This window comes from Anarrhichthys ocellatus, unplaced genomic scaffold (genome assembly GCF_004355925.1).
Source record: "Anarrhichthys ocellatus isolate YVR2014 unplaced genomic scaffold, GSC_Weel_1.0 scaffold38, whole genome shotgun sequence".
NCBI classification, from domain to species: domain Eukaryota; kingdom Metazoa; phylum Chordata; class Actinopteri; order Perciformes; family Anarhichadidae; genus Anarrhichthys; species Anarrhichthys ocellatus.
In genome coordinates, this window is record NW_022280068.1 from 2,943,888 (window position 1) to 2,971,659 (window position 27,772).

General features: G+C 40.9%; 1 protein-coding gene across 5 annotated transcripts in view; it reads left to right on the top strand.

Annotated features, from left to right (window-relative positions):
* The window catches only part of wdr17 (WD repeat domain 17), a 55,023-nt gene extending 29,587 nt beyond the window's left edge, over nucleotides 1–25,436 (top strand). For 2 of the 5 annotated variants that reach the window (XM_031867040.1, XM_031867042.1), the window contains 14 exons: nucleotides 1,269–1,424; nucleotides 1,989–2,053; nucleotides 6,015–6,147; nucleotides 6,367–6,455; nucleotides 8,341–8,440; nucleotides 8,634–8,773; nucleotides 9,306–9,417; nucleotides 10,384–10,525; nucleotides 11,004–11,106; nucleotides 11,228–11,329; nucleotides 14,664–14,762; nucleotides 21,879–21,946; nucleotides 24,477–24,574; nucleotides 24,670–25,436. In XM_031867040.1, the coding sequence (XP_031722900.1) occupies nucleotides 1,269–1,424; nucleotides 1,989–2,053; nucleotides 6,015–6,147; nucleotides 6,367–6,455; nucleotides 8,341–8,440; nucleotides 8,634–8,773; nucleotides 9,306–9,417; nucleotides 10,384–10,525; nucleotides 11,004–11,106; nucleotides 11,228–11,329; nucleotides 14,664–14,762; nucleotides 21,879–21,946; nucleotides 24,477–24,574; nucleotides 24,670–24,789 (1,527 nt within the window). In that variant the 3' untranslated portion in view covers nucleotides 24,790–25,436. Of the gene's footprint in view, nucleotides 1–1,268; nucleotides 1,425–1,988; nucleotides 2,054–6,014; nucleotides 6,148–6,366; nucleotides 6,456–8,340; nucleotides 8,441–8,633; nucleotides 8,774–9,305; nucleotides 9,418–10,383; nucleotides 10,526–11,003; nucleotides 11,107–11,227; nucleotides 11,330–14,663; nucleotides 14,763–21,878; nucleotides 21,947–24,476; nucleotides 24,584–24,669 lie in introns of those variants that run through there. The other 3 variants (XM_031867041.1, XR_004213440.1, XM_031867043.1) reach the window with 3 other exon arrangements.
* Nucleotides 25,437–27,772: the final 2,336 nt, after the last annotated feature.

Sequence of the window (27,772 nt, forward strand, 5' to 3'; positions counted from 1 at the left end):
AAGACCTGAATGACTGTATGATAGAGAGAGACAGAGAGAGCTAGAGTGAGGGCATAACTGTCAGAGTAGAGCGGAGCAGGAAAATATTCTGTGATTTTTCCAAACAAATTGCTCCACTGTGTCAGTCTGTCTCTTTGTCTGTTTCTCTCTCTCTCTCTCTCACACACGCCTGTCATTTAATAACCTGTGTATGTGTGTCAAACATGATTCTGTCTCCTCTCCCGCCCACCCAGTCACCACCCTTTGGTGGTGTAAAGTATGGATAGTCAATGTGGGCCCAAACATAAATGTTTTTTTAGCTTTCTTCACGCCGAAACCCCATTCAAGTGAGTGGAGACATTTTGCTCAGTTTTTTGGGATTTTCGGGAAAACCGATGGGCGAATCTCTCTAGAAAATAGATAGCACACGATTCCCGATCAGGCCGCACTTTTTGATGTATTTTTTTGCGCAGGTGTTGGCAACGCTGTGTGAGGAGCGAACATTCTGGATAAACATTAAGATAAAGCCCGATGGATTATATCCATAATAGTGTTTTGCCAACACCTGCACAAAAAATACATCAAAACGTGCGGCCTGATCGGGAATCGTGTGCTATGTATTTTTCAAGAGGGATTCGCCCAGCGGTTTTCCCAACAATCGTGAAAAACGGAGCAAAATTTCTCCATTCACTTGAATGGGGTTCCAGCGTGAAGACAGCAAAAAAGAAAACCTCTTTCTTGCAAAATTTTCTAGCCTTTATTTACAATCAAGTTGGCTGTCTAGCTAAACCTTATAAACTCACTATTGCTAATTCCTTCCTTAACGTTTTCAAGCAGTGACAGTGAGGCTGGTATGTCTTCACCTTAAGAGTGTGGGTGTGTGTGTCGCCATTGCAAAATATTGTCCTGGAGACCTGGTTTTGAGTACTTTGCATGGTGTTTGTCTGTGGACAGATTTTGCTACCATGCTAGCATCACAACTATGCAAGAAGCAGTCATGCAACTTTACAGGTGTGTAGTTGAGATCAAAATGAAGGTAGAGTTTGAAGATTGGTGTGTGCGCCAGAAGTAGTGGGGTAGGAAGTGGGGCCCCCCCTTACTTTACACCCGTGGCCCGGTTTGGCATTGCGGCTGGTGTGATCCTGTCAAAAGATGGTCTCTAGTTTTCATTTTCTTCTGTTCTATTCAACAGCAGTCCATTTAAGATGTTTTAAAAAGCAGGTATTTGGATCCCAAACATGTATTTTATGTCACTTTTGTTTCTCTTCCATTCATTCTATTTTTCTCAGTCTGAAGCCCAGGAGCTCACTATAGTCAAGATGTCTAAATTTGGAGGAGGTATTGGTGCTCCCAGTAAAGAGGAGAGGCTAATAGAAGCAGCAGACATCCATCTGAGACTGGGACAGACTCAACGATACTGTGAATTAATGGTGGAGCTGGGACAGGTATGGAGTGAGTGTGTGTGCATGCAGGTGTGAGTATCTGTGCAGTAATTTCTCTCTCAAGAAAGCCAGACACTAGTGAGACTCGATTAATTAGTTGTGTTGGCACTGATCCTGTTCAGGACTTTGACCATTTTGATATTCAACAACATGTTCTTTACTCACTGGTTGGCTCCACATTAGTCTCTTTTTATACCATGTCAAATGCAAATTTGTTGGACTAAAAGCAAAAACCCTCACCCAAGCAAAGTTTTCCAGCAGTTGTTACTGATATCTGTACCGCCAGTTTGTCTCTGCCATCATCAAATGCTTTGGAAGAACCTGCAAGTGGAAACTGTAGGTGAAAGAAGTTAAAAAGAGATGGCATGTAAGCATGGAGGACTTCTGACAGAGTAGAGCGTTAAAGCAGCATGCAGCATGCAGCAGCTGCAGAGATTGAAGCCAGGCAGTCAGTTCTTAGCTTGAAGTATATTTGATCACAGCCACATTGATGATTCTTTTTCTATTGTGAGAAAAAAAATTATATTACCAATACTTGAGCTAATGAAGGGGTTATCTCTCTTTCAGTGGGAGAAAGCATTATCTGTGGCACCAGGAGTCTCCATGAAGTATTGGAAGAAACTCATGCAGAGGTAATCCATGTTGAACTTTATTGTTTCAGCTTTTCCACTAAACAACAAAAGGGAAAAACAATGACTCAGTGGAAGTGTTTTTCAGTGTGAGCTGCCATGATGATTGTTAAAAATGTTTGCTCAAAAAGTTGTGGTACTGTCTCAGTTGTATGGCGTAATGCCACATTACTAATGCAGATGAACAGATGTGGCCATATAAGAGCAACACTGTTCTATAATTCTTTTAGCAGAAAAATCAGCTACAGCAGATCAGGAAAAGGCCCTTAAAACAATTTAGATAATGAATGATAATATATAAATAAATGTAAAAGTAAAGACAACACAGAATGTGTGTATTGCAAATGGTGTACAACAGTTTCAGAGACCAATGCGCTGTCCACATGAACAACTCTTTGTCTCAGGAGTTTTTGTTAAAGGGATAGTTTGGATGTTTGAAGTGAGGTTGTATGAGCTACTTAGTCAGTGTATAACCTACAGTAGACTGCATTTGGCATACCCCCAGCTTGGAGAAACAGACAGGAGTACCAGCACGGAAGCTAAGCAATGTGCTCATGTATATATGGGGCGAACAGCAAAATGCATTATAGCCACCAAAAAGAAAGGTCCTCTTGAAAATAAAATTAATATTCCTTTAAGTGTACGGTATATTTAGATAATTTTCCGATGGAGAATATAACTGAAAATGAAACTCATCTAAGCTGTTGTTACAAATAGAGTCTTGTGGCTTTGAGGATGGCATAGATAAGTTTCACTTTCAGTTAGGTTCCCCATCAGAAAGGGTCGTCTGACAACAAGTTAATAAAAGGGGTGAAAATAGCGTACACTTATTGATTTAAGTGAGCCTTTTAGGTGGCTAAAATACATTTTGCTGCTGACCCCTTCCACAACAGTACTTTGCTCCTGTGCGGTGGTGGTCCAGTCTGCTTCTCTAAGCTGGGGGTGTGCCGACCGCAACGGGTGTGGTAAGGACCCAGAAGCAGTAAAACAGACACACGGAATAGTTGGAATCGAAACTTTATTCTGGACTGAACACAACACAGGTAAACTCCCTGTAGATTCCCACTCGGTGGAACGCCAAGCCGTCAAGGGAGAAGGCAGACAGAACCCAGAGGAAGCAGAGACAGAATCTCGTGGTCGGGGACAGAAGGCTGAGTTGTTTACCGGTGCAGAGGCAAGGCGGAGAAGTCCAAACAGGCTGGGCCGGCAACGGGAAATCAGTCGGAGGGTAAACGCTGGAAGGTCAGGCATAGCTGCGGAGAACGATCTGGCAGTGAGTGTGTGTGAGACTGGGGTCTAAATAGTAGGTGCAGCAGAGTGAGCAGGTGAGAGTGATGAGCTGATGAGGTGGGTGTGACTAACAGGTGCACTGAATGAGCTGATTAGGTGAGTGAGAGATAAGCTGTGTCTCAATTCAGGGGCTGCATCCTTCGGAGGACCCAGCCTTCGCGGTCTATGTGGGCCGGGTCCTTCGAGGACCGCGAAGGCTAGACCGTGCGGTCTCAGAAATGAGACGGCCTACCCTACAGAGGACTTCCTGTTTGCGTCAACAGCTTTTCCCGCCCCGCCCCCCTCTTGCTGCTCCCATCGCCTAGAATCCCTGCTCAGCAGGATTATATATACAGGTGCTGGTCATATAATTAGAATATCATCAAAAAGTTGAATTATTTCACTAATTCCATTCAAAAAGTGAAACTTGTCTATTATATTCATTCATTACACACAGACTGATATAATTTCAAATGTTTATTTCTTTTAATTTTGATGATTATAACTGACAACTAAGGAAAATCCCAAATTCAGTATCTCAGAAAATTAGAATATTACTTAAGACCAATACAAAGAAAGGATTTTTAGAAATCTTGGCCAACTGAAAAGTATGAACATGAAAAGTATGAGCATGTACAGCACTCAATACTTAGTTGGGGCTCCTTTTGCCTGAATTACTGCAGCAATGCGGCGTGGCATGGAGTCGATCAGTCTGTGGCACTGCTCAGGTGTTATGAGAGCCCAGGTTGCTCTGATAGTGGCCTTCAGCTCTTCTGCATTGTTGGGTCTGGCATTTCGCATCATCCTCTTCACAATACCCCATAGATTTTCTATGGGGTTAAGGTCAGGCGAGTTTGCTGGCCAATTAAGAACAGGGATACCATGGTCCTTAAACCAGGTACTGGTTGCTTTGGCACTGTGTGCAGGTGCCAAGTCCTGTTGGAAAATGAAATCTGCATCTCCATAAAGTTGGTCAGCAGCAGGAAATATGAAGTGCTCTAAAACTTCCTGGTATACGGCTGCGTTGACCTTGGACCTCAGAAAACACAGTGGACCAACACCAGCAGATGACATGGCACCCCAAACCATCACTGACTGGGGAAACTTTACACTGGACCTCAAGCAACGTGGATATATATATATTTATAGTGTATATACCTGTGTATATATATATATATAAAAAATCCCTGCTCAGAAGGATTATAAATATATACACATAAATACATTAAACTAAAATATTTTCAGTATATATACTTTGAAGTTTTTAGTTTAGTGTTTTTAATCATATATTCAAAAATTCATTCACAGTTTATTTTCATAATATTGTTTTTCTAAATTAATAATCAGTTAATTAAATCAGTTACTATGTTAAATAACACATTTTCAGTTATAGTTCTTGCAATTAAAACAATGTATTTATCAATAACTTTATTTTATTTCATTCACACATACATATATATTTACATGTACATATATATATATATAGCAATCCTAAGGCAGAGGAAATCAATCAAGACATAATATTAACAGCAGCAAAACAAATGTCAGCAAACGTGTTTATTAACTTGCAGTAACACATGTGCATATACTTTATATATTTTAACATAGAAATCATTTACATGGATGTCTTATTTCAATTTAAATAAATAAAAGAAAAAGTTGACATCACAACTGTCATCTCTGTGACAGCAACATGAACACGAGAAGGATCTACTGGTTGTCTTATTAGTGAAGGCTTTGTACAGGATGAGAGCTTATGTAACTGTAACCTTAAATACAGGATGGTCAAATGGAGATATTACAAATGGACTAATGTCTTAATTCAAGCCATGGTTGCTGAATGTTTGTCCATCGTTCTCTCCTCAGCTCCTGGCTCTCTGTAACAAAACAAGAACAGAATCAGCAAAATACTCAAATTCAGTTTATCTGTGTAATTAATCTTAACCGTATTAACGTTATTGGACTTATCCACCTCAGGTGGATAACAGGAGCTCTGGTAGACGGGTTATCCACCTGCTATTACCGCCGTGGCTAGTTAGCTTGTCAGTTACGAACGTCACGTAATTTAACGGATCATTTTAACACACGTGATGTTATAAGATCTCTTATTTTGTTTTAACATTAGTATCGGTGACATTCGAGTGAGTTGAAACCCAATACTTACATTTAAAAGTGAACGATGTCGATTCACTCGCGCTTCACCGGCACGCAATGCATCTCGGGATGTGCTGGGCCGCGAAGGATACATCAGATGTGTCCTCCAAATCTGGGGTCTGAAGGCCGCATTCGTCGGCTGCATTTGAAGGAGTCTTCAGCAAACATGCGAATTGGGACAGCCTAGTCGCCGCGCTGTGACGCAACCGGTCTACGAATGCAGCCTCCGAAGGATGCAGCCCCTGAATTGAGACACAGCTATATAGAGTGACAGGATAGAAGTGGCAGAGCTGTGAAGGATAAGTACCTCATACAACCCTACTTCAAAACACCAGAACTTTTTCTTTCAGCAAACAAGTTGACGTTGTTGATTTTGTCACGTTATTACATTCTTACAGCTTGATTTTAACTGGGATTATTCATTTTGTCATCTTCATTTGACCAATTTTAATATAAATACAAACAAAATTATAAAACTTTGCTTATGTTATTGATATATGTATGTTATTTATAATGTAATTTTAATATGCTCATGTCACAGGAGAGCTGACCAGCTGATGGCTGAGGATAATGATGATGCTATCCCATACTGCATCGCCACAGGAGACATAAAAAAACTTGTAACTTTCTTCACCGGCCGTGGACAACTGCTAGAGGCCTTAATAATAGCACAGGTACTCAAAGGGAGGGGATGACAGGAAACAGTAGTTTTCTTTAGGGCTGGATGATGAATGGTAGATCTTGAGTAAATGGTTACAGTTGGGGCGGATAAATAAGTAACGGGAGACAAAGACAGAGAGGTGAGGAAATACTTGAACAGTCATTTTGATGCCTGTGAAAATATTGACAAGACCTGATAAAAGATAATGATTAAAAATGTTCTTTATTTTTAGGGAGCATGTGAAGGGAACATTCGTGCACCTCAAAGCTCCCCAGTTAACCACATGACTAATGATGTGGATAACAGACTACAATACCAGAGGTAAAGCAAACACACACACGCACACAATGATAACATTTTTTGGTGCGTCATTTTCATTTAACTTGAAACTAACATTTACCGTAAGTGGGCAGCACAAATACGTTTGGACTAAGGCTGATCTTAGCTTACATACTGTGTTGATATTCAGTGTCTTTGTCAAATTAATGACACTTGGCACTATTGGCTAACGTCAGTGTGAGAACAGTTCACTACAGTTTACATCAGGCAGATGTCTGAGTAGTTTAGCATCCAACAAGGTGATTACATGTCTGAAGACACACTGGAACTGGTATAGCGATAGTCTTTAAATATGACCCTTTTCATAAACAACATCATTAGGGGTTTGTTTTGACAAGCATGGAAAAACATTGCAGCATTAACCACCTTTTATATGGATGTCTAATCAGTGTTGATGGTAAATGTAGTCCATTGAAACAATAAATCTCTTAGTGTGTGCTATATTGAAAAAGAAAGCTGAGTTCTCCTTGGTTCATAGTCTAGTCGAGTTGTGCCTATCATATGCAGATAATTACATAAAACCACTGAGATTTCATAGTCCGAACCAGCGTGAACTAAGATGGCAACAACTCTTTATTATTTTCCATATTGTTTGCGCTTTACTGCTTTGCTCCTTACGCTTTTACCTTTAACAATACAAGTTAATTTACAATCCATCAGCATTTCACAAAGAGGTGACTCAACAAAATAGCTCACAATAGCGTTAGGGGAAAAAAAACAACTACTCAATGGTTACCTGCCCTCTCGACCCTGCTGGTCGGGATCAGGTCTCAAGCACAGCTCTGTCCAAGTGAGGAGGATAACTTTCATGCATAGTAACGCACACACTCTCAGGTTCGGTATCGCAACAACATCCAACAAAAGCTGCCCAAGCTGACATTCAAAGCACAGCAGTCTGTGTTTGCTCTCAGCAGCTCAGGTTCCAACGGGTTGGCCATATTCTCCCCGCTGCAGCCATGGCCTCTCTCCTCTGCATTTCTTTGGCCGCATGCTTTGGCCGACTGAATATCCGAGTCAGCCAAAACAATGTAAAATGTGTACTTATCTCCTCTGCACTCATAATTTGGGATGCCATTTTAGCAGTTGGAAACATAACGAGTTAGCAACCGAAGTGAAGAGAATGAGAAAGTTTGTTTTTTGAGTGGCATCCAGAACGCGCCCCCTGGCTATGCAGAGAAATCTAAGCTGAGACGGCCTGTAGTCCTTCCTACCACCAACGACGTCACTGTGCAGGTGTTTCGCACACTATATCCCTAACTTCGATTGCAAGATATAAGGGGCAAAGTTTCCCTTTTAAGAAGGACAAACTAAAATTCTGTTGAGCAGTTCTATCAATTCAATATTATCCAACCAGTAATCAGCTTGGATTCATGTCACTTCCAATGGATTCCAATTGTGATCAGGTTTCAGAGTGGAAAAATTATCAAAATTCAGCTCAGTTTATTCACAAACACTTAATATACAAGTACAATCATAAGACATAATGGATATATGTTAAATGGGTCATCTCAATAAGCTATCTGAAGCTTGAGAATAGGTTTGGTGACTGACTCCAAATGTTTAACCACAAAGATCCACCTGTCAAAGTGTCCTTGAGCGAAACACGGAACCCCTTATTGCTCCCCAGGCAATCTGAATAAAAAGTCATGTGGAGAAACGGATCTACCGATTTATAGTATCTAAAAAGAGCATCATATCTAGAAACTACTTCTTCACTCAGACTCTTGTAGAATACAAAATAACCGTAGCATCCTTGCTTGTAAATTGTAGGTTGATTGAATTGCTCCCTGAAATTAATCCTAGTATATTTCTGAGATGAGGTGTTTTGATCACAATCCCTGGCTAGATTTGCTCTTTTTCTGTCCAGTCTCCTCTATAAGGTATGTAAGGAACTAGCTGAGTGGTACTTTCAGGACGGATGCTCTGTCCTTGCAGCATGCTGCCACCTAGCTGTGGACAATATCAAGGTACACACCAGTGCATATCCCAATTAATTACATACAGTGTATTTGCATTAGTTTGTATACCAATTGTGCAAGAATATCGTGCAGTTTCACATGTCTTACCTTTATATTTACTGATCATTGATAATGAAAAATCTGATTTGAAAAATGTGGCTGAAATGTGGATGTACTGTATGTGTTTGTTCTATGCTTTTAGTTAGCCATGTCAAGTCTTATCCGAGGTAATGAGCTGGAGTTGGCAGCATGTGTGGGTATTGTCCTAGGAGAGGCAGCTAATCAGAGCACTGCATACTGTCTTGAACTCTTGGCCAGGAAATACATGACAACTACTACATGGTACGTCTCAATCTATGCATGTCCAGTTAGTGTAACCTATATTATTCTTCTGTATACTTTGAAGGTAATCCAAATTAACACCGGTCCAGGTTTAGCTACTTAATGCTAATTGTGTTAATGCTAAATGTTGTATTTATTAGCTTTTTTCGAATTTTAAGTCGATTTGATCTTGATCTTTTCATGTTGCAAACCCCATGTTGCTCATAACCAGTTAGCTGATTTCACCATATTTGGTTTGGTGTTAAGCTAACTGAAAAGATCAATTTACAGGATATGTTAGACTTCTGACATGACACATGTCCCTGGTCTTAAAGGCATTGAAACCCTAGTTCTTTGAGCACAGGTGGAGCCCAGTGATGGCAAACTTACATCTTCACATTTATCAGTGACTGTAGATGAGCAGGGATCTAGAGTTTGAGAGCTTCACTTGTGCTGATAGTACTGCAGTGCCCAACAACATACCTACAATGACTGCTTCTAAGTTGTAGTCCATGCAAAGCAGAACTTTTATCTCTACCGTTTTTAAATTTAGGGAGCTCTCAGCTGACCTACTGCGAATGATTCCTGACAACCACATTCTATTGTCCAAGCTGTGTGCATTTTACCCAGGAAGTGTCGCTGAAATCAACCACTTTCATGAAAGTGTGAGTAGGCAATCATTGAGTTAAATCTAAGACATGTTTTGGATAGTGCTGGGCAACGATTACAATTTTTAATCGCGATTAATCGCATTGTTATGCGCAAACTTCAATAATGAATTCAAAAGTAATGTATTGCACACTTTTATTTTAAAAGTACTGCTATGAACAAAAGTGCAATAACATTTGGTTTGCAAACACTTTAAACAAATAAGGTGCTTTTTAACAGCAGTATTCCCTTTACACAGTAGCAGTTAAATACAGTTATAATAATAGTGTGAGGATTTTTGTCTAACTCTGCTGTATTTCCCTCAGTAGTGTCCTCCTACGAGTCCCGCTCACTGCCGTGCCTCTCTCCGTAGGCACAGCTCTGCCTCATCTCCTGTGATCAGCTCCAGCTGACATAAATATTCCTGTCACTCTCATCCCAGTTGTCAGTCCGTCCGTTTACCAACCTGGTTTTCCGACCCGCGAGTTGTCCGTTTTTTCACTCTGTGAGATTCCTCTACTAACAATCCGTTTTTTGTGTTCAACTTACCTGCCGTCCAGTGTCGAGCCTCGGGTTTTTACCTGCACGAAGAAGCCTTCCAGTTCGTTCCTCGGCAGTAGAAGGAAGTGACGCCACACAAACACAACTGTTCACTGCTCGCTGCCCGGTTCTTGTGTTAAAAATGTCCACTTAATAATTAAAAAAAAACTGCTTAACCAAAATGACAAAAATGGCATAAAGACACATTGATTCTAATATGGGTCATTTTTGACCCACTTATGGAAGAATGTAGGGTCCAGTCACTCGTGCATCTAAGGGTTAACTGTTAACGCGCGATAATATAATTGTCGGCGTTAATTAATTAACGCGTTAACTTGCCCAGCACTAGTTTTGGATGGAATGGATGCTTTCTGTCTGATGTTGATGATATTAACATTGTGATGGTTATAGTGACTACGATTATGTGTTGTTTGTCATTCAAGTGCGGTCTCCCTTCATTAGAGGAATGTAAGGCCCTCGCAGAAGCAGCCATGTGTGAAGGAGATTTGTTCTCAGCAGTAAAATTCCACCTGCTGAGCTCTGATCCCGAGAACGCCCTTCGGATAGGGCTAGATCACGTTAAAGGTATTGGCTACTGAGTTTCAGTGTGTGTCTGTTTGTTTGTTACCCACCTATCATAACATCTACACATTTTAAATATGATGGCACAAATTATCTTTTAATATGAAACAGTTGGCAATATTTACATGTTGATTGTTGTAAAAGTTAGATTCTGACATGCTATAGTGGGTGTGATTGACATTTTTCTGCCAATAATGTTAGCAATCAATATTACACTAAATACATAGATAAATTGAGCCATTCCATGGTTGTCTCACATGCTTGTGCAGTAACAAGTGTAATCTATGAATGACCAGTTCCCAAACCAATCTCTATGAAGACCCTACAAATCCAATTAAGTAACATAACAATTCACAACAATAACTAATTAATACGCAATTGTGCTTTGCAGACAGTGTCAAGCTGAAGAAAGTAATCTAAATTTCTGTCTTAATAAAGCGCAGATCAATTAGAAACCGTCTATGAATTTCCTCCTCACCAGAACAACTGACTCGACCTGATTGGACAGTGGATATTGTTCAGCCAATCCTGGACCTGATGAGTTACATCAGAACTGACTGCCTCATCAAGGCCAAGTTGACTGGGTAAGAGCATCTATTACTTAGTATTAATAATTATTTAAATGACTTTCACCAATGCTGTTACTTCCTATACATTGTTAGACCTGATCATCGTATGTGTGTATGTGCGTGTGCGTGCGCGCAGAGCCCGCAGTGAGCTGTTGATCCTGTGTGGTTACATTGGCGGTCTGCTGGCCATCAGAAGACAGTACTTGAGCATCGTGCCTGCACTCTACGAATACACCAGGTAGACACACAACTAAACATCGAATAAAAAGTTTGGAAATTAGTGTTTGGTAGATTATTTCTCTGTTGTAACAATGCTTCTTGGCAATAAATGTTATACCGTTGGAAAGCCTGTTTATTTACCTTTCAAATGGTGCCCCATTTGTAAGGAACATGCATTTGTAGGATGAGCAGCACAGCTGAGTATGTGGGTTGTGCCCATGAAAATTTTTCCAAATCTTCTCTGCCAATTCTGCTGTTGCTATTGACTCTTGTTTGGTGGATTGGATGATTGAAGTCTATCAGTTACAAGGAGGAAACAAGACATATTGTCAATTTTACAATTTATTCATTTAACAAACAGGAGCCTCAGTAGCGTGTGGAAGAACCATACACGGCCACAACAGCCTGACACCTCCTCCTCATGCTGGTCACCAGCTTGCTCACACACTGCTGTGGGATGGTATTCCACTCCTCAAGCAGGATTTGTCGCAAGTCAGCCAACGTGGTTGTGTTGGTCACTCTGGCACGAACAGCTGGTCCCACAAGTGTTCACTTGGGTTGAGGTCAGGACTGTTGGCAGGCCATTCCATCCTCTCTACTCCTAAATTCTGGAGGTAGTCTCTGATAAACCCCGCTCTGTGGGGGCGAGCGTCTTCATCTTAGAGGATGGAGTTCGGTCCCAGACTGTGGAGAAATGGGATTGCCACTGGTTGCAGAATCTCATCTCGATATCTCTCTGCATTGAGATTGCCTCCAATGAAGACAAGCCTCATTTTTCTAGTGATGGAGATGCCGCCCCACACATCACACTGCCTCCACCAAAAGGTGTTACTCTATCGGTGCAGCAATCAGCATAGCATTCTCCCCGTCTTCTCCACACTTTGACCCTACGATCCAACTTCCTTAGACAGAATCTGGACTCATCGCTGAACATAACGTTCCTCCACATGTTCAGGTTCCAGTGCAGGTGTTGCTAACACCAGCGCAAATGGGCCTGACGGTCAATAGCAACAGCAGAATAAGCTGTTTGGCATTGGCAGAGAAGATTTGGCAAATTGTTCATGGGCGAAACCCACATACTCAGCTGTGCTGCTCATACCAGAAATGCATGTTCCTTACAAATGGGGCACCGTTTGAAAGGTAAATAAACAGGCTTTCCAACGGTATAAAATCCATTGCCAAGAAGCATTGTTACAACAGAGAAATAATCTACCAAACACTAATTTCCGAACTTTTTGTTCGATGTTTGTGTGTGCATATGTGTTAAGAATTCTTTGTTTAATATGGCTTCAACCTTCGAAATACTGTTGTTTCTGTGGTGTTTTGCATGTCCCAAAAAGGTGTGGTGTAAAGAAACATTCACATACATTTTATCTGTCTGGTTTGTTGGTGGTAATTTATAGAGGTTTTTTAAAATCTATTCTAAGGGTGGAGGACTAATCAGATGACTGTAATTATACTGTTTATCTGAGATGTGCTGAGTAGTCATCATGACAACTTAAACATCATTGTACCCACACCTGTCAATAATTCTACCCCATGTTACCTTGAATTCTTCAAGAAAACTATATTTTTATTGCATGCCTCCACAGTGAAAGAAGAAGCTAAAGTATTGATGAACATGAGTAAATTCAAAAGCCTAACTATAGCAAAACATCAGTTTACAAACTCTCACACAAGTTGAACAGTTCTTCCAAAACACTTGCATTTTTGCCAAAACTGTTCTGGCTACCTTCTGGCTGGGGGGCGCTCGGGCTCAGGACCCCTGAAAATATTGTTCGGAAAATAGCCTTATTGTTCGCCAGTATTGTGGATCTGTCCAGTTTTTATTTCCGGATTAAACAGCAACGTATGGGCAACACTATCATATAAGTCACCTTTTACACACTCCAAACACAACTATAGACTACTAGTATAAGCATCTAGAAAATGTGGCATGAAATCCTGGGCAGAAATCGGCGTTATGTCTGCCTCAAATCAATATTTTCACCACGAAGCTAGCAGCTAGCCGGCTAATCCGGACATCGTTTAGCATTAGCATCACGCAGCGAACTCATACATACCGTCGGTTCTTCTCTCCGTGGACCCACCACAACGCTGTGACTGGACAACGGTCCAATGCCACTGGTCTTCACCGGAAAAATCCATGGTTTTTGGTCAGGTTTTATGAAATATTAGTACAAAAACATTGAAAATGCTCCGGTTCAGAGCTACCGTCATGGCCGCGAAGTGCATCCTGTTTACAGCCGACCTGTTTCCTGTGGAAGGGGGGTCAACCCACCTCGGGCCAGCGGTCAGACTTTCGGCCAATGGAATTTTATGCCCGGGGAGACGCGACACTTCTTGCAACTTTACTGACTGAAACTTATGTCAATCAACACCAAATTCGACACACGCCTTCCTGAGACTCTGACGTGTCGAAGGAGGGCTTATTGACTGAACTCGACCGATGATAGGCTGAGCTACAGCGCCATACACGCACAGGGACTGAGAAAATCCTATGGCTGAGAGCCAGAGACAGGCTCTGATGATGTTAGGAATCTCAAAATGATTCCTAACATCTGTATTTGGATGTATTGAATAATATGAGTGATTAAAAAAAGTGAAATATATAGTTATATAGTATATAAAATTAGAATAGAGCATGAGAGAGAAATGAGCATTCGGCTTGAAATTCTGTACTCAGACCTCCTATTATGCTGGCCTGCTTCACTCAATCTAAGTAAAATTAGCTTAGAGAGACCACAACCCTGTTGTGCTATGACACAGGAGTATTTGTAGGCTTCACTCTGCAATAATTCCAAAAAAATGTTCAATGAAAGTGCTTTTTTTTCAGGCGAACCTGGAACTTTTTCAACTTGAGCTGTGCCATAAGTGTATCAGTTATTAACCAGTAACATATACACACTATTTACACAATTGAACACATCTCACAAGTGTTACCTGTATAGACCATCAAAATTATTAAAATAGACCTTGTAGTTTGGATAGTTTACTCTCTTGAGTATGAGTATGCAATTTTCGAGCAGAGGGCTAAAAATAGGGCTAGTAGTTAAAAGGTTTTAACACTTCTACTACTACAGTCTCAGTGCGCCTGGGCAAACATGAGACGAAAGGGGCGGAAGGGTTTTAAATGGTAAGATTTTAGTGAAGTGATTAGGAACATAGGAACTCTTACTAAAAAAAAGTACTGGGGTATACAGAAATAATGCGGGCTGTGTTTTACAGTGATACTTTTACCTGATGTAGTATTCAGTATTTCTTTACTTTGCTAATTACCATAATCAGGTTTGAATTGGATGAACAATTTGTAAGTCAGTCCAAACATTTTTTTTTTTTTTTTTGTTTCTCAGTCAGCTGATGAAGCGGAGGGAAGTGTGTGTTCCTCTGAAGATTGAGCAGCTGTCTATGGAGCTGGATACCTGGCGGGCCTGCACACAAAGTAACAGCAAGTAGGTTACACAGAGACACACAAAAACAGAATGGTATTTCAATTGAATGTTATTAATAACACCATGAAGTACAATAAAAAAGTACATATAAATGAACACCAATTGGGCCATGTGTGATATGAAGTTTAAAGGAGACGATGGGAAAGAGGGGAACCCTGTCACGACTCACTATTACAGTCATGTCTAGTCTCAGCTGCCCAGTAGAGCTAAAAGCTAAGGCCATGATGAGCCCAGTTCCCAAAGCAATACAGGATAGAGGGGCTCACTTGAGATATATGTAGAGCAGCTATATCACCACTGGGGAGACGGATGTTTTATGAATAATGATTAAGATGGTCATGTTGCTGCCTGACGGACAGATCTGGTGACTGAAGATAAACATCTTTTTAAGTATTGAGGACTTGCTGATGAGGAGACGTTGACTACGTTTACATGCCTAATCATATTCCACTATTAATCCGAATATGACAATCCGAATGAACCAATTGATTTGGTTCATGTAAACATCATATTCCAATTTCTGAATAAGGCCTTATCCGAATGAAGCATTTTCTGACTAATGCCGTGTTCCCACCAAACGCACGAGTGGATTACATACAAAGTCTATGCACAGACGCGATGAGACTGGAGTGATGCAAATTTGCGATGTCGCGATTCATGCCATTCGCGCAAGTTTAAATTTTTCAACTCGAGCGAAAAAATTGCGTGATGTAAATATAAATATAGCCTATCAGCGTTAAGATGCTCCTCCTGTCATCACTGACATCCTGCCATTGTTGAATCAGGAAACAAATACTGCAGCCGTAGGTGTTCACCCAGAGCTCTACGATACCTCATATTAGTAGAGACCGGACCAAACTATATGTATAAATGTATCTGTGTAAACCATATGGTACAAACAATGAAAAAGACGCTGTCGTCTTTATGCCTAGTTGACGTTGTTTTGAGTGTTGATGGAGCAGCTCAGTGGCGGCTGGTGGAATTTTTTCTAGGTAGGGCCATCCAATCAATTTCAGCAAACATCCCAGTATGATTTAATGCAAAAAAATTAAGGTATCAAACACGCATTACTACTTTGCAGTTAAATATATATATATATATATATATATATATATATATATACACACACACAGTTGTGTGAAAAAAGTGTTTGCCCCCTTCCTGATTTCTTATTTTTTTGCATGTTTGTCACACTTAAATGTTTCAGATCATCAAACAAATTTAAATATTAGACAAAGATAACACACGTAAACACAAAATGCAGTTTTTAAATGAAGGTTTTTATTATTAAGGGGGAAAAAAATCCAAACCTACATGGCCCTGTGTGAAAAAGTGATAAACCTAATAACTGGTTGGGCCACCCTTAGCAGCAACAACTGCAATTAAGCATTTGCGATAACTGGCAATGAGTCTTTTACAGCGCTGTAGAGGAATTTTGGCCCACTCATCTTTGCAGAATTGTTGTAATTCAGCCACATTGGAGGGTTTTCGAGCATGAACCACCTTTTTAAGGTCATGCCACAGCATCTCAATCGGATTCAGGTCGGGACTTTGACTAGGCCACTCCAAAGTCTTCATTTTGTTTTTCTTAAGCCATTCAGAGGTGGACTTGGTGTGTTTTGGATCATTGTCCTGCTGCAGAACCCAAGTGCGCTTCAGCTTGAGGTCACGAACAGATGGCTGGACATTCTCCTCCAGGATTTTTTGGTAGACAGCTGAATTCATGGTTCCATTTACCACAGCAAGTCTTCCAGGTCCTGAAGCAGCAAAACAGCCCCAGACCATCACACTACCACCAGCATATTTTACTGTTGGTATGATGTTCCTTTTCTGAAATGCCGTGTTACTTTTACGCAGGATGTAATGGGACATACACCTTCCAAAAAGTTCAACTTTTGTCTCGTCAGTCCACAGAGTATTTTCCCAAAAGTCTTTGGGATCATCAAGATGTTTTCTGGTAAAACTGAGACGAGCCTTTATGTTCTTTTTGCTCAGCAGTGGTTTTCATCTTGGAACTCTGCCATGCAGGCCATTTTTGCCCAGTCTCTTTCTTATGGTGGAGTCATGAACACTGACCTTAATTGAGGCAAGTGAGGCCTGCAGTTCTTTGGATGTTGTTCTGGGGTCTTTTGTGACCTCTTGGATGAGTCATCGCTGCGCTCTTGGGGTAATTTTGGTCGGCCGGCCACTCCTGGGAAGGTTCACCACTGTTCCATGTTTTCGCCATTTGTGGATAATGGCTCGCACTGTGGTTCGCTGGAGTCCCAAAGCTTTAGAAATGGCTTTGTAACCTTTTCCAGACTGATAGATCTCAATTACTTTGTTTCTCATTTGTTCCAGAATTTCTTTGGATCGCAGCATGATGTCTAGCTTTTCAGGATATTTTGGTCTACCTCACTTTGTCAGGCAGGTCCTATTTAAGTGATTTCTTGATTGAGAACAGGTGTGGCAGTAATCAGGCCTGGGTGTGGCTAGAGAAATTGAACTCAGCTTTCCAAAGATGTGATAAACCACAGTTAATTTATGTTTTAACAGGGGGGGCAATCACTTTTTCACACAGGGCCATGTAGGTTTGGATTTTTTTTCCCCCTTAATAATAAAAACCTTCATTTCAAAACTGCATTTTGTGTTTACTTGTGTTATCTTTGTCTAATATTTAAATTTGTTTGATGATCTGAAACATTTAAGTGTGACAAACATGCAAAAAAATAAGAAATCAGGAAGAGGGCAAACACTTTTTCACACAACTGTATATATATATATATATTAATTAGTGCTGGGCAACGATTAAAATATTTAATCGCATGGATTTTTTGCGATTAATCGCATTGTTATGGCAAAGTTCAATAATGAATTCAAAAGTAGTGTATTGCGCACTTTTATTTTAAAAGTACTGCTATATGAACAAAAGGGCAATAACATTTGGTTCACGAGATGCAGGTAGCATGTTTTATACTTAATGTGAATATAATTCATACTTTGTTGGCATCTTATTCTGAAAACGGGATGTTCGTCTGAAGAAACCGGATGTTGTCTCACGTTAATCTTTCCGCTAACTTTCAAAGTCCTTCACTCGCTCCCGATCTGTGCCGTTTAAATGCGTTTACCGTGAATTTCAGCATATAGGTGCACTAAAATGTAAGTGTCTGCTGAGTTGACCACGGAGATCTGAGTGTCTGCTGAATTTACCGCAGCGATGTCCAGTAGTCTCAAGGGACAGCAATAGCTGGTGCAGCTTCTCTCTTTATTTCTGGCACCCCCCTCTCGACCAGAAGCTTAAGTCGCCTTTTCTCTACGGCAAACCTGAAGGGACATCATATCTCCAATACAAAACGATAAACATGAGACAGTCTGACTATAGGATGTTTGCTGGCTTTTATCAAACTGTTCTTTCATCCTCTTGTTGTTATGTATATGTATTGTCTCTTGTCTTTCAATAAAAAAAAAAAAATTATAATAAATTAAAAAAATGCGTTAACGCGCAATAAAATAATTGTCGGCGTTAATTAATGAATGCGTTAACTTGCCCAGCACTAATATATCTATCTATCTATCTATCTATCTGTCTATATTCATAAGCTATGATGAGTTTTCACTGATAATTTACCATCTCAATTAAATGTTGATGCCTCCATAACCAAGTTAAGCAGATGAGACTGAGGACAACTATAGAAGAAAATATGTTCACTTTGCCTAATATGTAGCTGTAGCTTGACAGAGTTCTCCATGTGTGCCCCGGTGTTCTCATGTTTCCTTACCTCCTCATCCCTCACTCCCGTAACTGTCCGTGCTGGATCTGTCCCTGTTGTTTTAAAAAGCTAACTAAGTTATTAGCATGACTTCATTCAGCTAGCCAAACCTGTCTGGTGTACAGCTAGTAGAGAAGCTTCGCATGTACTGCTTCCCTGTCCCGCTAGTCTGCTGTCTGATTGTGGGGTCAGGCTGATCTGGGATCAGCTCTTTGGCCTGAAGTTTCTCCGCCAAAGTTTTCCTCTCAAACGGGTCTTGGAGGAGTAGTGCTCGCGCTGGCACTCGCGCTCGCCTGTAGAGACTTCTCCTTGGGAATTTGGCCCCAAACTGAATCAATTTGAGGACGCTGATTGGCTAAATTGTATGTCACTCATTTATATCTTTAATCAGCAATTGGCTAAACTGCTTCATAGACCCGCCTCTTTTGGGCCAAATTCGTTTGGCCCCCCCTACCTGCGCGTTCTGAGACATGCACACAGGCGGAGGACGAGCAGGAAAAGCATATATTTTGCGCAGATATCATATTTTACACATATTACTGGGTTCATATTACTGGTACATTCCATAGTTCAAAAACACAAATATTGACATTTTGTATAATTTATTATTATTATTATTTTTTTTTTTTTGAGTGGCTCAAGGTGGGGCCAGGCCCCATGGCCCTCTATTGGCCAGTTGCCACTGGAGCTGCTACAACGTTAGCATAGAATAGCACCGATCGATCCGAGCTCCATTGAGAAAACAAGTATTTTAAAAGTTATTTGCTTGTCGTCTTGCGGAGAGAACTAACAAAACATGAATTCAAACTTTTTACAAATCTGCATCATTATGTAGTTATTTTGGCATCCCTTTTAGTCCGTTTATTGCACTTAAATCACAGCAAAATCTGTTTATTTTGTGTTCATACAGCTGTAGTAAACCAGCCGACGTGCGACTTGCTAGACAGAGTGAATACACCTTGATGAAATCCACGGAGCTCCTCCAGATGATGTTAGGAACCCAGACAAGAAGGTTTAGCCTGGGCCTTCACTGCTGTCCTGCAGCTGAAACACCTCATGACGCCACAGCTACGGTTATTATTTGTTTTGTGTAAAAATGAAGCTCAACACCTATAAATACACTAACTGCAGAGTGCAGATACATGAATACGCCGAGAGTGTGTCGCCTCTCTTCTCTGACTGCAGCGGGGACTGCTGCGCGAGGCTACTGTGAGAGTGACCGCCTGTGAGTGCTTTGGGGCGGCTCACGGCAACCCCCGCTGCTCGTTCACGACAGTAACTGCAGAACGGTACGTGCTTTCACTTCAGAGTAAAAACACCAGAAAAGTCTCCAACAACACCAGAAAAAGTCGCTAGATTTGTCGCTAGTAGCTTTTGACAAAAAAAGTCGCCAAGAGGGTTCGGAAAGTCGCCAGATTTAGCGAGAAAGTCGCCAAGTTGGCAACACTGGCACTGACTAAATGTGTCCCCACCGCAACATTGGACGTAACGATAGTTCCTATCATATATAAAACCAAACAAAAATCCATCTTCATAAAAACAAGTTGTACAAATAATAATATATAAACAAGCATATTAAAGCTCCTGCAGATGTAAAAACAAAAGCAGTTCACTTACCAAAGCTGCTGTTCACTATTTAAAGACAAAGTCCATCCTCCTTTCTTTGTTAATAAAGAGTTTAATCTCACGGTTGTTCAGTACATCCGTGCGTTTTAGTTCCAGTAAGAAGTCCTCGATTCATGGACGCCAGTGAAGACAGTCGAACCTCCCCAGTTGTATTTCTTGAATACATTTTAATGCGTTTGAGGGCTGAAAATGTGTGATCGGCAGAGGCAGCAGATATTGGGTTTGTCACCGCCCAACATGTCATTCTAGCCCACTGACCAATCACGTATGGCTAGGCCAGCTAGAAGGCTCCGACATGTCAAAGAATATGCCCAACATGTCAAACTAAAGATCTGATTGGTTGAAGACTATGCCAATCGACAATATCGTCCCCATTTACTTAAACTACAAAGGGACTCATTTGTGAGTCTGCAGGCCTCAGGCCTCTCTTCTTACCTAGAGACACAGAGGTGAAATCTGATTGGATAAAAGCTCTACTTAAAACAAGCTGCACTGGAAGCAGAGCAACTGAGGAAGTGAAAATAAGCTAATGGGGGAAAAAAAAATTATAAGACATGTAGCGTATTTATGAAAAATGATTAAATTATAAAATGGCTATAACTTTGTGATTCTGTCTAGACCAGCAGAGAAGGCCTTGCTGGCCCTGAGGGCCCACCACTGCACAAATGACCACAAATGGTCCCCCGCGAGTAACAGGGAATGACGTGATTTGGTGTGAACGCACCTTAAGACGTGTGATATTATTCAGGTTTTAGAAGCATTTTTTCAATATGTATACAGCGCATTCAGAATATGCGCCTCAATAGGGGTTTTTACGATAATTTGTGAAACACTGCCTCTTTCCTGTTTACGACCAGCTCTGTGATTTGTACACAAACGAGCTAGCCGATAGTGTGGAAAGCTGAAGCAGAGATACACGCCCAAAAGAAAAGCCTACATTTCTGGTCAGAAAGAGAAACAGACCTACTTTTAAACATTATGAAGGCCTCGGACATCAACAGGTTTTTGGACATGCGCAAATATTGCAACACCAACCTTTTCAATAAGGTGGTTAAAGGAATGAAAGAGGGAGGCTGTGTTCGCACGGTCGAACAAGTCCACCACTGGTGGAAAACTTAAAAAATATATATTTTGAAGCAAAATAGCACAAGCTGCTCCTGCCGTTCAACTTTTCCATATTTTGAGGTGATAAACAACATGTTAGGGCATCGACCCGTCAAACACAGTAGAGAATGGTTTCGACTTGGGATTATCTGGCCCCAGTGATGAGGATGCGTCAAGGGGTTGTTTTACGTTGATTGGAATATGCACGGCTGCATGTAAATGTGAATATTTGTGGAATATGTGATTATTTGATGCATGTAAACGTAGTCACTGTATCGAGCTTCTTGTTAAGTGCACTAAGGAGGAGCTCAAAGTGCTGTGCAGCATTATTAAAACCAATGAAGCTAGAGCTTGTTGACAGACTAATATCAGATATCTATTTATCTTTTTCCCCAAGAAGTATAGAGGGTTACTCAGGAGATTCATGGAACCAGATATAGAGATAAATAAAGTATCATTGCCTTTGCTGCCAACCTCCTGGAGGTTTTTTTCTGGGTGGACATATGTCCAACACTGATAATAGATATACATCTATCTTCATACTACCATATGTTTAAATTCACTGGCAGATGCTTATGTCTGCTTATGTCTGGTATATAGCTTCACAACTGTATCTCCATCTGTCTGTTTTCAACAGTCCTTCATCAGAGTGTCAAAGAGAGGAGTTCAGCTACCTCGAGAGGAGAATCCAGCCAACACAACCTGGTATAAATAAGAATTCTAAACAAAAGTTTATCAGGGGAGTTTATGGACCTTAAATTCCATCTTTTGATTGATAGATAGATAATTACTTATACTATAATCCCGGGAGGTGAAATTGTTTTGCTACAGAAGCAATTATGGTACAGGTAAAAATAACAATGCAAATATCAAATGCACAATATATACAATGAAATAGAATAATATTAAATTAACTAACTAAACAGTAGTGCAAAGATTCCACCAAACAACGGTGTTATAGTTTTGTGATTGATCTGGCCAGAGGTGATTTATTATAAAGTCTTATTGCAGTGGGCAGGAATGATCTCCTGTATTTGTCCTTGTGACAGCAGAGCTGGATAAGTCTGTTGGAGAAAGTGCTCCGCTGTCCTCAGAGTAGGTGGTGGAGAGGGTGGTTTGGTTTATCCAATATGGATAACCCGACTGAAGAATATTTTCTTCAGTGTCCTCCTCTCCACCACCTTTTCCAGAATGTCCAGTTTGCAGCCAATGATGGAGCCGGCCTTCTTAACGAGTTTGATAAGTCTGTTGGTGTCTCCGGCTCCAATGCTGCTCCCCTAGCAGACTACGGAGAAGTAAAGTGCACTGGCCACAACAGACTGGTAGAACATCTCCAACATCTTGCTGCACACATTGAAGGACACATTGAAGTTTTCTCGAGAAAAAGAGTTGACTCATCCTCTTTTTGTACACAGCATTGATGTTGGTCTTCCAGTTCAGTCTGTTTTGGATGGAGACACCCAGGAATTTGTACTCCTCCACCATGTCCACATCCTCTCCCAGAACTCTCAGCGGTTGTGGAGCCAACCACCATCACCAAGTCAACCACCATCTCTCTGGTCTTGGCCACGTTCAGAAGCAGGTCATTTCTACCAGCCCACTCCACAAAGTCATCCACTACTGTCCTCTACTATTCCTCCCGTCCATCCCTAATACACCTGACCACTGCAGAGTCATCAGAGAACTTCTGCAGATGGCATGACCTTGAGTTGTACTGGAACCTTCATCACATGAAATGTGAGGTCAACCGGTCGGTAGTCATTGAGGCCAGATGGAGTCGTCTTCTTTGGTACAGGAACCAAGCACGATGTCTTCCACACCACCGGGACTTCCTCCTGCTTCAGGCTCAGGTTGAAGAGATGTTGCAGGACATCAGACAGCTGGATGGCCTAGGTCTTCAGGACCCTGGGGCTGATGCCGAGTCTCTCCAGCTGTCTCCTAACCAGGCCAGTCATCACAGAGAGAGGGGGGGGGGGAGGCAGCAGAGGTGTTTGGGAGGTGTGGTGTGTGGAGGAGACAGGTGAGGGCTGTGAATTAAACCTGTTGAAGAAACAGTTTAGCTCATTGGCCCTCTCCCCTGGTTGTCTCCCTCCAACCTTGAAGCCAGTTATCTGCTTCATCCCGGTCAACACCTCCCTCACGTTGTTCTGCTGGAGTTTGGCCTCAAGCTTCCTCCTGTAGGAGTCCTTGCACTCCCTGAGCTTCTCCTTCAGGTCGCGCTGTACTCTCCTGAGCTCGTCCCTGTCCCCAGACCTGAAGGCTGCTTTCTTCTTATTAAGAAGAGCTTTCTGATCACTGGTGATCCATGGTTTGTTGTTCGGGATGGAATGGTGGTTTGTTCACAGTATTCTGTGATGCAGTCCGTCATGCTGTTGATGTCCTCCCCATGTGGTCCACACAGCACATCCCAGTCCGTCGACTCAAAGCAGTCCTGCAGGGCGTCATTAGCCTCCTGTGTCCACTTCCTCACAGTCCTGGTGGTTACATGCTGCCTCTGCACCAGAGGAACATGGATGTGGTGAGGACGCATTCCCACGGCTAACAGTTCAATACAGAAACGTTCCTTCACACACACATGGTCGGGTTTGGTCTTCCAGATTTGCTTTTATCTGACAAAGAAACGTGTGATGTGTAGCTTTGTATTGTGTGTCATGTGTGTTCTTTCTTGTTTGACTTTGTTTGATGTGCTTACTCTGTACTGTTTGTTATTGTGTTCTCTTTGTTTTTACCTGCCAACGGACTGCAGATGCACATTAGCTTATTAGCTTAATTAGCTTAATCTGGTATGGTGCATCAAATGGTGAGATTTATGTTTTAAACTGTAAACATGGTCCCTTTTAAATCAAATTAACCTAATTAGATTTAATGAAATAAAACACTGCTCATAAAAGGTATATTTTGGGATCAGCAAAATAAGCCCCATACGTCGGTAGGGTGCTTCTGCTGGTGGTTGCATCAGCAATAGGAGCTGGAGGCTGTGTGCCTCAGGAACAGCAGGTTTGGCTGATAACGAGTGTGTCGGGTAGTGATTGGCTACTGTGCACAAGAGGCTCTCTGATTGGATGAAGTCTGGTTTAGACAGAGAAATGAATGAATGAACAGAGGAGGCAAACCTAATTATTATCTTGCTCAACTCAATAATAATTATAGCGTTTCCAATATGTAAAACTTGATGGTCATACAAACATATTATGTGTAATGGTTAACTGGCAAAACATGTTCCTTTCTCTCTTAGATGGTTTAGTCCTGTGTGGTGCTGATTATGTGACAGGATCCAATCTGCCAAGCCACTCAGATGTTCAACTGTCATGTTTCACCGGACACAGAATACAGGTGTGGGCTTCTTTATTTATTGGTTTGTTTGTATCTACACTAACATGTCTTGTCGACTTGTGAGTTTTCTCATTGTTTTCTTTTTCTATGTGCAGGGACCAGTGTTTTTGCTGGAGGATGATAAATCAGCAATCTCTCTTAATGATGCCTTAATGTGGGCAGAAGTCAATCCTTTCTCTCCTCTGGGAACAGGACTCCGCATCAACCCCTTCTAACACATGCACACAAAGAGGACATTCCAAGTGGAAGGTTAATATATTGGAAGGACAGAAGAAAAATGTAAACTGAGCTGAAAATAACATTTTTGTGCTTCAGCTACGTACTTAGATTGACACAAAAAATAACATGCACAAACAGCAAAAACACTAATGCTACAATACAGAAATATCAACATTAATTAGAAATGCTAACAACTGAAATGTGAAATTATATTTCTGAAGAATCCCAAATGCATTGCTGTGCACTGCTGACACTGTAATGTAAAACTCAGATCAGAATTGGAAGATCAATCGAAAGATGCTGAAAATACATGCATTACTAGAAAAACTGGATTAGGATGCAGTGTCAAGGGTGGGAATTGAAATTAATCGGATAATAAGGCTGAAAATATAAATACTTTGTGCTTTAAAAAGTGTAATCCATAGAAAAAAGTTGAATACAAGTGTCCGTAAAGAGCATTAGGTTTTGGCGTTTGAACAGCTGAAATACTTTTCAAAGCACTGTTGATGTAATTTAAATTAGCAAAATTTGAAGATGAACTGCATTACTTTAAAAAATGTAAGAGCTGAAATACATTGCTATAAAAGCTGGAAGCTAAACTGTAATAGCCTACTTTCAGAAGTGAAAGTATAAATTGATTAACTGAAAAGCCCAAATGAAGAAATGCTTTGTGTTTTAAAAATAAACATAAAAGGTAGGAACAAAGTAAAATACAAGCATATATGTCCATAAAGAGCGTTTCTGTAGCTGAAAAGTATGCAGAAGTGGTGGTTGACAAAAAATGTTATGGATACGAATAGTTAAACGTCAGCTTACTGTAGGGTGGTTCCCATAAGGTGTAGGGAAATGCTGTATGTGCTCTAACCAAAGCGCCACTGACAACCTAAAAATGTCATGTAAGACCTGGCCAGAATTTTTGTTTCAGACATGAAGCATGCCCTGCTTTATCATCTATTTTACTCTAAAAGTTCAAAGTTCAAAGTTTGCTTTATTGTCAATTCCACAATGTACTGAACATACAGGGGAGTTGAAAAGACGTTTCTCTCTAGTCCAACATATAAACATATAAAGTGAATACAGTGCAATAGATTAAAAAAACATTTAGACAATATATATATAATAAGAGAAAAAAGAAAAAAAAACTATCAATCTGTATTTAGCAGTAGTTGGACATAGGGATTTAGCAGCAGTTGGACATGGGGAGTCTTAAAAGAGAGGAGGGCGAGAGTTCAGAGAGTTCAGCTTCCTAACAGCCTGGTGGACGAAGCTGTTTGAGAGTCTGGTGGTGCGAGCATGGAGGCTCCGGTATCTTCTCCCAGGGGGCAGGAGGCTGAAGAGACTGTGTGAGGGGTGGCTGGAGTCGCGCACAATCATGGTCACTTTGCGGGTGAGGCGAGTGTCGTATATGTCCTGCAGGGAGGGGAGTGGACCATAATTTACTAAATGAACATCATGCTGTATTAAAGAAGACTTGATTAACACCATAAACTCATGTTTATAATGTTTACTGAGGTAATAAATATATACAATTGGACTTATTTTTGCAACAAGAGGAGTCCTGCTGGCCATTAAAGAGATGGCTAGTTCAAGGCACAGAATTGGAGGCTGCCACCTGCTGCCAAACCAGCAAGGTCCGGTCCATACTTTCTTGTTGTATCACTTTTTCCTCAAGAAGCGATAGTCCAGAGAACAAATAAGTAGAGCTGCCTCGAGGGCTTGTCAATAATATGGTCAGTGTGCATTTTGTTAGTTTGTTAAACTTGATCCACCTGATTAACAGCGGTGACCATGGATATAACAATCTGCAAATCTCTAATGCAGAAGGAGAGGACAGGATTGCATTTCACTCGAGTTGTACCTTACGATTTCATGTGACAAATAAACTCATTGATTAAGTTTACATGCAGCTTGTATTTGGCTATAGCTACAAGGAATATAAAATTGCTTGTGATCTGTCTGCCGAGAACAGCCTCATGGAAGTGATATTTGACGATGTTTATTGTATAAGGAAACAAAATTCATTAACTGTTATGTTCGTTTCTCAGGTACAGCAATGATGTTCGCGGGTCAATGTGACCCAGTGCATGTTTAATCATCCAAAAGTTGTCAGAAGCCAAAAAATCCTAATAAATATAGTTTGTACCTCATCACCAACACCATTACTAACAATTCAATCCGTATTTAGTAGAATGGAGTTATTCACCCCTCCATAGATCATATAGTTCAATTAGGATAACCCACTCATTTTCAAGAAAAATACATGTTCAACCTATTTTTTAGGTACATTGGAAAAAAGTAGATATAAATTGCATTTGTCTAGCATAACATGTATTTTTTTTTTTTTAAATTGTACACATTTTGAAACTTTCTTTTTTTCATGGGGTGATGTAGATGATTCTTGTTGGAAGACTTCGACCAGTGGAAATGAGCAGAAGAGGCAAAGGAGAACTTTTGTCCCATTAGACAGTGCGTTTTATGTGTCGTTGCTGAACTTGTGAATGTTTATCTAAATAAATAAATAAATAACATCCTTTTTGAAAGTAGAGTGTGTCACTCTGCTCTCAGCGCCCTGCTGGGCTGCTGTTAGCTGCTATGGCTCTACGCACAGTCATTCTTCAATACTCCTCAAAATTTGGGCAGTTTTGGGTCCGTCTGAAATACACTGGTGACGGTGATCGCCCAGCCGTGATCACGTCGGTGAAACACTTCTGTTTGATTCCTGCTGGATCGAAACATCAGAAGTCTATTCATACATTGCTCTACCAAGCAAAAGAGACTTTGAGCTGTGCTTCTTTCAAGAAGCTCCTCTTAGACGCTTCCTGGAAATCCAACACTCAAAAGATTTCGAATCCAGATGGAAAGACTGGACAATATAATCCTAAATTCAAATGGACATAACCACTATAATAGTTAAGTTCTGGACAGGTAGAATACCTGATGATGACATTGAGTTATACCTGCGCAGGTACTGCGATATTT